Source organism: Rhyacophila brunnea, unplaced genomic scaffold (genome assembly GCF_057557595.1).
Source record: "Rhyacophila brunnea isolate RB1 unplaced genomic scaffold, BYU_Rbru_1.0 scaffold_1, whole genome shotgun sequence".
In the NCBI taxonomy this organism is placed as follows: Eukaryota; Metazoa; Arthropoda; class Insecta; order Trichoptera; family Rhyacophilidae; genus Rhyacophila; species Rhyacophila brunnea.
The window spans coordinates 51502575-51515318 of NW_028232751.1; the positions used below are offsets into that span (position 1 = coordinate 51502575).

Sequence of the window (12744 nt, forward strand, 5' to 3'; positions counted from 1 at the left end):
CTCAACCTTTATTTGAAACATTTAAACCCATAAAAAAGGCTTTTATGCAGAGCGTTGGAGCAGGAGCACGGAGGAGTGGAGCAATGCGATTATACCCGGAGTAGGAGCGGAGCCGGAGCACCGAAAATTTGTAGTGCTCCACATACGCTACTATCACTATTTGAAACATTTAAACCCATAAAAAAGGCTTTTTTGCAGAGCGTTGGAGCAGTAGCACGGAGCAGTGGAGCAATGCGATTATACCCGGAGTAGGAGCGGAGCCGGAGCACCGAAAATTTGTAGTGCTGCACATACGCTACTATCACTATTTGAAACATTAATTAAACCCGTAAAAAATATGCTTTTATGCAGAGCGTTGGAGCAGGAGCACGGAGCAGTGGAGCAATGCGATTATAACCGTAGTAGGAGCGGTGCCGAAGCACCGAAAATTTGTAGTGCTCCGCTGCTCCGGATGTTTTTTATATAATTAAATTTTCGTCCTAAAATTCGATGAAAATATTACATTTGACACTTTTCAATATTGGAATTATTTGAAATTCGGCAACACTGCCGAGTGATATATAACATCACTTTTTTGACAGAAGATACTGAAAGACGATTGCTGACGGGATTTTATTAAATATAATTATTAATGAAAAGGACATCCTTAATTCAAAACTACTTTTTTAACATTATTTGTATACATATAATAACTATTAAACCCGGAGCGGAGCGGACCCTGGAGCGGAGCTGAAGCGGAGCTGAAGCGAAGAAACTCTAATAAGGGTCCGCTCCAACCCTCTGCTTGTTCCAAATATAGATTTTTCTATCATACAGTACATAAAAAACTACTAATATAAACTTGCCAGAATTGTATGTCAATAGGCGTAATCAATCCATAATAATAAATGGTGTAATGGTGGAGACTAATAATAATTAATATTCATCATCATCAGCCATCTATCCACTGCTGGATTCAGGCCTCTCCAAGCTGATTCCATTTCTCTCGGGCATGTCCGTTTCGTTTCTACGTACTTCCCAGAACTTAACCATTTTATCGATCCAGCGGCCGATAGTTCTACCTTGCGGACGTTTTGTACCTCTTGGGTACCTGGATGACTAGGTTTGTCTAGCGATTGTCCCTTCTTCGAGCTATGTGTCCAGCCCATTTCCATTTGAGGTTTTTAGCGAACTCTATTACATCGCAATCCCTTGTCTGTTTCCTTATCCACTCATTCCACTTTTTTGTCCTTTTGCGTTATGCCCAGCATGCATTATGCATACCACGCTGTGCTACGTGCTAAGTTTCTGGATCTCTCTTTTACTTAGGGTCCATGTTTCACACGTATATGTGATTACGGGAAACACACACTGGTTGAATATTATCAATTTGATGTTTCATTAATATTACAACATGCCAAGAGGATACCAATTACAGTAATGGAACAATCACAGATACACCCAAGCTTGAAAAATCACATAGTTACCTTATATAATGTGATCTCACCGGGATTGAACCTGGATCTCCTGGCGTGAGACTACAAGGCCGCGAAGTTTTTACATATGTACTTATTATTATTATTAGAAGTGCTTAAAGAAAAAAAAACTATTTAAACTGGGCAGATTTTTATTGGACTACCAAAAAAATAATTATAGGTAATAAATGATACTTTTGTTAAGTATATGTTGTTTTTCAATGTGTGTTTGGACCTTATTGGTTGAGCACGTGACTAACATTCAATTCTCATAAAACCAAAAATCTGTTAACACAACGTCAGCTGAATGCAGAACTATTCTAACTCACATTTGAAATATTTTGCAGAACAGAAGATTTTTTTGAAACAGCCTACTTCAGTTATTTATTATTTATATAGACAAGTGTATGCACCAATTTTCTCAACAATAATCCTACTAAAATAGGATGCGTACATTTCTCCATAAAGATAATAAATAATTTTAGTAAGTTGTTTCAAAAAACTCTCTTGAAAAATTTCAAATGTAAGTTAGAATAGTTCTGTATTCAGCTGACAACAACTTCCACTCTGTGGAGGTCCGTATGATCTTCTTAAGATCGGACATGGCCAGAAAAAAAATACGTTCAATGAGGCTCTTGTTAAGAGAAGAAACCTTTTTTTAATCTAGGTTGATTCTTGAAGGAGTTACTCGCAACACACACAGATAGAGAAATTGATTTTAATACCGATGTCATTACAACAAATACAAAAATGCTTTCTAAAAAATATAAAATACCAAGGCCTGGACAAAAACGGACCATAAGTGCGAGTGAGTAAGCATACGGCACGCTTATATCTCCGCTCTATGCGTTAGAGTAAGATAGAATTTCTACGGCTGAATTAAATATTTTTTGAAAACGTCGCCGGTAAATATGGATTTGACTGATTACATTCATTTAAAAACTGGGAGCACGTGTTGCTGAACTTTACTGTTTTTGTGTTAAATGTAAAGTTAGTGGTAATTATGTTTAGTTATTTTAGAAGAACATATGGTTAACTATGTTGTGTTTAAATTTGGTAGCTGTACTGAGAAACAACACGATGGTATAACGTTTCATAGTTAAGTTGATAATAATAAAATCGAGGTTCTACTGTGCGCTATACGCAAGAAACACGGTTTCATTTTGCCGAAAAATAGGCACTCTCTATATATCATTACTCTGAGTAAAATACATAATATTGGGGAAAGCCTTACAGACGCGATGCTACTCATTGAAATGCTTGGAACTCGAAAATCTCAAAACAGATAAAATTATATATATACTTAGGTACACTGACGAAAATAGAACAATTCGACGTGTTTTCCGTGTAATTCCTGGTAATTTTTAAATACATAAAATAACACCAAATTATTGGTAGCGTATTCAATGACTTCACTTTGATGCAAAAACTTGATTGTCACAAGTTGGCTACTCATGTTAAATTTCATAACGATATCAAATGAATACGTCATATTATTATGTTATTAAAACTTGGTGGTGTATATAATTTGTAATTATTATTTTAAACAGTGGAAACTGCAGCATACAGCTTATATTTATGAAATAAGTAAATTGAAAAATCAAGAAATTTTATTAAATTACTTCGTAACGCCATCTGGGCGGAACGGTATAAAGTGGAAAATTGTTTTTATTATTTGAATAATCATTGGTTTGAGTCCACGATAGCAGTTTTCTGTATTCTAATACACTCCCATACGTTTGATTAATGTATTTTATTACCAGTAAATATTACCAGGTGGAGATACCGCCTGTCAACATTATCATAATAAGTCTTGTCATCAGCGTTGCCAACTAAGCGTTTTTCTTGCCAGATCTAGCATTTTTGAATACGCATCTAGCATGAAAAATTTTAATCAGGCATATGGCGTTATATCTAGCGCTTTTCGACACCGCAAGTAGCTTAAAACTTCTCACAATAAAGCTAGAATATTACACCAGATTTGCTTTGAAAATCAACATGCGTGTCTTACATACTCTATAATATTATCTTACTAGGAAAAAATACCAAGTAGTAGTGCCACCTGTCAACATTATTGTCGATACGCACAATGCATTCAGTGTGTTCAATGAGCAGACAGATAGATGGTATGTGTGCGCGTCTGTATGTGTACATCTTATAATAATTAATAAGTAAGTACACTAAATGTTACATACAAAATAATGACCAAATTTCCTACCTGCATTCATATTAAATTTTATGACCTATTCTATTAGTTGTAAAATACTAAATTCTTTTTCGATCTTTGTCCCTGTGAAAACGAACGTTTATATTAAATTGAGACACTTTTTTTGAAATGCTAGTTTCTGGACTGGAAAATCTAGCATTTTTTCTGCCATCTTATTTTCTTACCCTATCTGGCGTATTTTTGTAAATGACAATTGGCAACACTGATTGTCATTGTATGTACAACATACGTGTAAACGTAAAATATGTTATATCTATGTTGTCTTTGTTCTAGTGTTTCAAATTCAATTATATGTACATGAGCTGCTGCATCAGCCTGGCAGAATTTTACAGTCTCCTGACTTTGTCGAACACGCCATGGCTTGAAATCGTTTATTCGTAAAGCGACGCTGCGTAGCTGATGGCCTTTTCGCATCAACAATATTTATATTTGATTATGTATGTTGCCTGAGGTTACAGTAGGTTTCAACACCCTGTCAATATTATAATTAATTACCCTTAAATCAATTGGATACCACAATAATTTCTCGATACCTACTCCAATCACTCAATATCCTATTACCGCACTGTGAGCATCTATCAAACTATTATGAGAGTATCATTTGATTTATTTCACGTCCCGATAACGATCCTTCCAATTTTTCAAATTTAGAATTTGCGTTTATGAGTGTATGTTTAATACGTTTTATCTCTGTCTCTTTTACACATTTTCAAATGATTTCTCTCATGTGTTACAGATAAACTTACATAAATTAATTTATTAATGATTAATAAGAATATTGATTTTATTTGGATAAAAGGAAGATTATATTAATTAAAATTTGCATCCTGCCGTTTAACAAAAGACGTAACATAACATCGTATTGTTATTGCATATTTTTTACACCTAAATAATTATTGTCAGTGGTATATTATGTATGTAAATACAAAGTATTGTTTCACACAAACTCCACTTCCGGAAGAACAATACATATTATATATAATTTCCATTACAATAGTAATTTTGTTTTTACAGTAACAACAACCATTTTACTATCTGCTACTGCAGTGCTCCGCAACCTTTTCTCACCCATGGCACACCATTCCCTTAATTCCATGGCAGACCAAACGTAAAACAATTTATACACCAAAACGTGGACCCCACATCCTGAAGGAGGACCCCAGGCCAGGATCTTTGGCGCCCCCCCCCCCCAACCTATCGCTAAGACACTGTGATACTCTAAAATAGCGTTTTTCAAATGGTGTTCGAGAAAAAATAATGATATTGATTGTATGTTAAGCGATTGTTTGTATTTAAATACATCCACTTGAATTATGGTTAGTCGTCGGGTTAAGAATAATTTTATTATTTGTCAAGTATTGACATAATAATAATAAATTGTATCCTACAATCGCATGTCTTCAAATATTAATACTAACGTAGTAAAATAGCGCCGCAGGCGACTTTTTTTACTATTAGAGAAAATTTGTAATTTGTGTTTATCTCACTTATCTAGTTGACCTACCACGCCGGCCTCTCCTGAGCCTGGGCCAGCAGGTTAGAGCCATATCAGCTCCCCCCTTGTAGGGGCCATGTAGCAAAATTACATTCATTTATGTTTTTTTATTTGATGAATAATTAAATATACATACATACGTACATACAACATAACACACGACGAAAAACTAAATGTATATATTTCCATGTATTTGTATTAACAATATAATAACTAATTAATGGGATAAATGAGCTTGTTTCAATGAACGTAAAAGTTTTATATAATATTTTATATAGAGTTGAAAAACTTTGCTCACCTTGATATGTCGTAGAAAATGGGAGCTGAACTGCGATAGCCTTGTCGGAAATCCGAGGATATTAACCGAAATCCAGAAAATAGCCAATGGAACATTGGCGAAGTTCAGTTTTAGCGTAACGTCGTTTCTCAATTCAAGCAATTCCTCTCGAATTTATAGAGAAAGCGCTTCTATAGAATTTTCGGCATTGTTTACAAAAGGGAATCGAATCCAGTTGTATTGATTGTATGAAAGAAATGATGAAATTTCTTTTGCAGCAAAGTTAAATGTTTTTGAAACGGATCCAATATTTTGTTTTCAATGGTGGTCTGGTAGGTCCTTTGTACATTTGTAGAGATCCTTGACTTAACTCTTAATTTATCAAAGCACGTCAATATATTTTCATCCCGACCTTGCATTGTTTTATTAAGTTCATGCAGGTGCTCAAATATATTACCAGCCATGTACGCAAATTTGGCTATTAAAACCCATTCACTGCTGACCAGTTAATTACCACAACTCGGTCAGTGCTTAAGACACGCCTGGCGTGTAGCAATTACAATAATTAAATGTGGTAATTAACTGGTCAGCAGTGAATGTATATGTATCTAATGGGCACACGCCAGGCGTGTTTTGAGCACTGAACGTATTAAGTAAGTATTGTATAAAATAAAAAAATATTTGTGTTTTTTTGGGAGCAATGCACCGCGGCACACCTAGCATCGTCTCGCGGCACATCGGTTGCGGAGCACTGTGCTACTGTAATATTATATAGACGTTGCTAAGGAGTTTGTTACAAATTGCAACATTACAATATGAAAGCAATTTAAAAATTGTATGCATTAAAATAGTTTTATACGGTACACATAATAGATATTATTATGTAGGTATTTACTTTAGAAGATATGAGTATAAATTGTCTGTATGGTTACGTGTTGAAGGGCGGATTGCTTGTCTGAGAAAATTCTCTTTTAGAAAATATGAACAAAATAATGAATCCCAATTTCTAAACATGTAACAAACACGAAAAGACATCAAGTTTCAAATTTATATAACCTATAAAAGCATTGTTCTCGACTTAATGTTAGGCAAAAAAACCGTTTATAAGAAACATCGGCGTACCGAGATTTCTCCCGGTTGCCTGTCAGTAAGTACAAATCGCCCCTGGTTGTATTGTTATTAATTTTGAAAATACTGACTGGTGAGAAAGCAACGTTCGAAATGGAAAAAAACAAACCGGAGCGCTCAATATTTTTTTTTAAAAACATCAAAATGTGTTCAATTTTTTTATTATGTACCTATCTACGAGTACCATATTGTGTTTCATATTAAACTTAAGAATGCAATATATACATTTTCCATGAAACGGGGCGGTGGTCTCAAGATTTCACAAACCGGAGCTGCGTTCCAGTCATTGATATACTACTAGATGAGCAGTTCCCATACAAGTGTCATTTTAAAAATGTACCACAAAAGATATAACGAATATCGTCTTATAATATTTCCTTGTAGGTGTAATGCGTTAAGACCGTTAACATGGATTCCCGAATTTCACCCGTATTGCCCTGGCTGTAAAACTAAATTTGCGTTCTTGGAATAGTGAACCAAAGGGTGCTGCAACGCAAAACAGACAGAGCAAGTCGTCATGCGCTGACTATTAGTTAGAGTAAGATGCAAGCTAGACCGGGCTTACTCAGTAAGTTTTAACAAAGGCCGACTCGCTGAAAATCGGGCGTCATTTTAAGAAGCATATGATTCATCCAGTAGTATATCAATGGTTCCAGTACACTCCGGTACATTTCCAGCCCTGTGTTAGGCCGAAATGTGTCAAAAATAATTAAACAATACAAACTGACGATTGAAATATTGCTAAATGGACGACTTAAAGGTGGATAAAATCTATATATTTCTTATAATAAGAATAATGAACATATTATGAATTGACACACAATGGCTAACACTACGATAAATACTTCCGCGTAACATTGCCATCGATTACTGCGGTCACCATAACAATAGTGTGGGATGGATGACTATGATTAAGTAGCCAATGGGAATGTGCAACCAAGTAATTATCAACATAATATGATTATGCTAATAGATACACATCATACGTGTAATCGAACCGATTCAACAAGTAAATAATATCTCAAACACACAGAATCAAACTGGGCACTTTAAATTCAAAAGCTAACATACCTTACACGCTTTTTAATTTCCGATTTTTCAATTTGTCAGTTGTATGTAGTTTAACGTATGTGAAAAACCACGAAAAAAAACACGGATTTCATGGAGCTTAAATACAAAATCATGCGATAAGTCGAAGCATATAACGTGTATAAAATCGGCAAGGAATGAACATATTATAATAAAAATATTTTATTCATACGATTAAATATATTTATCGTAATATTATTCACCATTTTTGCTACTTGTTTCTAAAGCAACGTCATAATAATCAATTCCTAATCACTATCGTCAAAATTATCACTTTGACTTTTAAAAAGCACGTTTACTAATGATATTATATTCTTATAAATAAATTCTTTGACTAATGTATGATTTTACCACGTTTTTCTTAGCTCGTATTCTTGTTTGTCCGGTGGTTGTTTATCCAGTATAAATCTTGCAATCGATTTTTAACTAACTTCCCGACTAGCTAGACATTTGAAACTTTTAGAATATATCAGAACACGATACCAATGCATTCTTTTAATACTTTTAGACATCTTTAAGTAGAATTGAATTCATTTTCAGTTAATTCTGTCTTGTATGAAAAGTTATTTCGGAAGAAATCCGTAAAAAGTATAATACTATTATTGGTTGCAGTTGGTTAAGTGGGTGGTCCTAGCAACTAAATTATTAATATATACGTGCGTTACTATGGAAATCAATATGAAATATCAAAATAACATTTCAGTATTCTATAATATTTATTCAGTACCTATTTCTATCACGTACAAAAAAAAGTATTTATTAATACATAGAATTGTCAAGTTTATATGATTCAACAGAAAATTTTAAAACGTGGTACCTATATAAAAAAAGTTCTTTTTATCTTATAATTATTTATTTAGTCATATATTTAAGAAGTTGTTGCAAATATCACGTTGAAACTTAAAATACCTTAAAATGTTGGGTCAATCAATAACCATCACTTTTTTCTAGTTTAATTCCAAACCAAAGCACCATTAATTTATTTCGACGCAATAAAGCTGGTTCTTCTGTACCCCTGTCAGCCCACCGTTGTGGGGGCAATAATTATAACACTCGGGGGGGGGGGGTTGTTTAAATGTCTGCTATATAACGGACAACTTGTTCAAAGGGGTTCAGAGCGTCGTCTTAAAAACTTAAGAAACATCTCGATAATGTGATCAAATAAATACAAACCTCGATGCGCCACTGCACATGCGCGGGTGCATACATGCATTATTTGCGATTTGATTTCATACTCTGATTACTTTGAACCCACACAAAGGATGCATCTTTAGATAAGCACTCGCTGACAATTGAATGGATTCGTGCCCAGTCACGTGTAAACAACTAACAAGATTTGCATAAAACATGCCTGACTATAGTACGTTTATTCATTCGTACATTTAAAAAAAACTAAGCCATAAAATCACCTTTATAAACATTACTGATCTACAAGAAAAGCTGTGATAACTTAACAGGTGTGCTGAGGCTATTGAGAAGTATAGCACGAGATATTATGTAGCGTAGCTACAGTAAAATAAAGCGTCTTGGTGTGAAGGTTTTTTTTTTATTGAGGACCAGTAATCTTGAAACGGTCCTTCAGTAACCACAAGTTTGTCAGATCCATATTATCTTTAAATGGTGACTAAAATAAATTCCGGAATATCCAACGGAATCGATCGCTATTGACAGTCATTACAGCACCATTATTTGGAAGAAATATGGATCAATGATTGCAATAATTAACGCACAGAAACTGAATGCTGATTACAGACCCTGCGGTTTAAAATTCTATCTTCAATTATAGGACGATGGTGCCTACCATTGTTAACAATATTTATAGAAAAATACAATGACTAAACTAAAAAACGCTAACGTGTGGAGTGTAAAACATACGTAACTTGAAAACACCTTAGATATAATACCCACTAGAAAAAATCATATTTTTTAAAAAAAAAAATACGATGCTCGACGGGATTAGAACACGTATAACCACTGGTATCGCACCAACTGTGCATTAACCAATTACGTTACGAGCTTCCTATCTAATTACGTCAATTTACCTAGTAAGTCATACATGAAATGCTTATCAAACTGCGTTGTATTGACCATCAGTTTTTGTGTATTAAATCAAGGAATATTAGTTACCTTAATGCAAAGTTGGCGCGGTACCAGTGGTTATACGGGTTCAAAACCCGTCGAGCATCGTATTTTTTTTAAATATCATTTTTCTAGTGGGTATATATCTGAGGCGTTCTCAAGTTATGTATGTTCAATATATGGAATGTTACATTCTCAAAATCTTGTGAATTATTCGTTAAATAAAAGAAATGGTTTACTAACGTGTAGTCATAAAGGCAATGGACTTAAAAGTAGAATTATTCTTTAAAAAGTTGAATTCCAATTCTGGCAAAAAATATTAGTACTGTATGGGTACACATGAGCACACGTGTAATAAATAATATACTGATTAGTTCTTTAAAGAGAACCGGAACAGAACCCCATTCAATTTCTCCACTGGAACAAAACCCGGTATCATACTTTAAAAAAATGTTGGTTCCAACATTTCCGACCGTCATACGAGCGAATACGCGAAAGAATACAATAACTACTTAATCGTAACATGACAATGTCAGAAAAAATATTTTTTAATATTGATAGACGCACTAATTCATGTGCCTACTGGAAAGAAGGGAAATAATAAGCAACTTACCACATCTGCTGCCGGGACTGCTGGTGCATAATTCTGTACTCCGTTTCTGGAAAACAAAACAAAACAATGTGTTATAATAAATAATAATCTAATACATAACAAAACAATATGTTATAATAATTAATAATCTAATACATAACAAACAACGTGAACGTGCACGTATGATTACATTTAATTAATAAAACGTATACATCACTTTACATAAATCAACAAATTAGTAATTATCAGAAGACCTCCAAAGCAGAATGCAGGAACTCGCTGAAGTAAGCAACAAAGTAGGTTTGAAAACAAATGTAACAAAGACGAAAGTCATGTTCAACTGCTTTGCGGGCCAAAAAGAGATCCTCATCAATGGCACTCAGCTCAAACTGGTGAAAAACTACATCTATCTGGGACGACGAGTGTCTATAGATGGATGTATATTTGATGAAATTGTTCGCAGAGTAAAGCTAGGCTGTAATGCTTTTGGCCGCCTGAATGATGTCTTCAAAAGTGACCTTCCAATGTGCCTGAAGCGCAAAGTGTTCGACCGGTGTTTGAGATCCAGAAACTTTGAGTAGCACAACGTGGTATGAAGAGGTGCATGCTGGGCATAACGCGAAAGGACTAAAAGAGGAATGAGTGGATAAGGAGGCAGACAAGGGTTTGCGACGTAATAGAGTTCATTAAAAGCCTCAAATGGAGATGGGCTGGACACATAGCTCGAAAAAGAGACAATCGTTGGACAAATTTAGTCATCCAGTGGTATCGAAGAGGTACAAAACGTCCGCAAGGTAGACCTAGAGGCCGCTGGAACGATGAAATGATAAAGTTCTGCGGAAGTACGTGGCAGCGCGACGCACAGGACCGAAAGAAATAGAAGCAGCTTGAAGAGGACTTCATCCAGCAGAGGATAGATTCAGGCTGATGATGATGATGATGATAATATGACTAAATGTATAACCCACGTGTCCTACCTAGAACTAGATCGAAGATCAATGGATCCAAGCGACATACTGACATTAATTAAAAATCGAATGATTAATCTAGCTGTACGTGAGTACGTCTAACATCATTAGAAGCAAGAATGTGACTGACAAGAATGAGTCATCACCGTGGCCCCCACATCCTGAATCGGGCCCCCCTACCTATCCCTAAGGATAAAGGCAATGTGATGCACTACAGTAGCGTTTTCCAAATGGTGTACGCGGTAAAATTAATGTTTATATTTAGTGTTTTTTAATACTTACATCCATTTGAATTATTATGGAGTTGTCGAGTAATCCATACACAATTAAACATTGTACAGAAATTGTATAAAAATATTATTGAAGGACAATATCGATGCAGGCGACTTTTTTACTATTAGAGCAAATTATTTGTGATATGTGTTTATCTCACTTATCTGGTTAACTCGCCACGCCGGGCCCACCTGAGCACGGGCCCCCAGGCTAGAGCCATGTCAGCCCCCCTCTTGTGGGGGCCATGGTCATCACGCTCATCACTCACCACTGTCATCACTCATCAGTTGTTACTGGTGGTTACTGATACTGATCTAAATCGGTGATTTGTAATATAAACAAAAAGAATCTGTCATCGACATTATTTCGAAAATGCAGTATGTCGCATACGGGGGAGCCCAACCCCACCGTATGGACTTGAATCGACCAGCCTGGAAAAGTTTGGATGCGAAGCAGTCTGTTTGGGGGAGTGTAGAATGACCAACATTGCGGAGGTTAGGCAAAAATGTAAATTCGAAGAAGGTATGTATGTTTGTGAGGTGTTATGAAAACCTATCTACAAATACTCAATAAATAACTCTACATATCTTGCATATTATTTCATTTGAATAAAAAAAGTGAAAATTATTAACTATAAATAAAATAAATAACTAAACAAAATTGAAAATCCCTACAGCGTCTAGGAATCAAGATTGGGAACAATTTAAAATTAGAAAAGATGATCGCCAAAATTGTAACGGAATTAAAATAATACATATTGTTAGGAAATTTCGTCGTGATTAGTGAGTACCTACATACATATGTAGCTTAAAGCAGTATGAACGCCTGAAATGCAATGATTATGGATTCATGTCCCATTCGCTGTAAATATTAGCCAAATGCGCCGGCTAGACGGCAGCGATTTGCCTGTGCGGTATAGTTTGTGCAAAAAATACGAAACACTTTTATAGCGCTTTTCGGTTTGCGCTGGCTACAGTTTTCCCGTCCATACACACGGGCTTCCCGATACAAACCGGTTTGCGCAGGTAAGCTTGTGGTGAATGAGCGTCTAGCCGGCGCTAAATAGGTATATTACGTAAGTAGGTAACCTATTTACATTAATAGCGTAAGATTTATATAATATTGAAAAGCGGTTGGCTGGGAGGACAATAATATCTTTGTG

At 35.2% G+C, this 12744-nt stretch overlaps 1 protein-coding gene across 2 annotated transcripts in view; it reads right to left on the reverse strand.

Annotated features, from left to right (window-relative positions):
• LOC147079929 (WD repeat-containing protein 47) overlaps positions 1–12744 on the reverse strand; it is a 228462-nt gene that overhangs the window by 131184 nt on the left and 84534 nt on the right. For both annotated transcript variants that reach the window (XM_085946755.1, XM_085946762.1), the window contains exon 4: positions 10363–10408. In XM_085946755.1, the coding sequence (XP_085802881.1) occupies positions 10363–10408 (46 nt within the window). The remainder of the gene's footprint in view (positions 1–10362; positions 10409–12744) is intronic.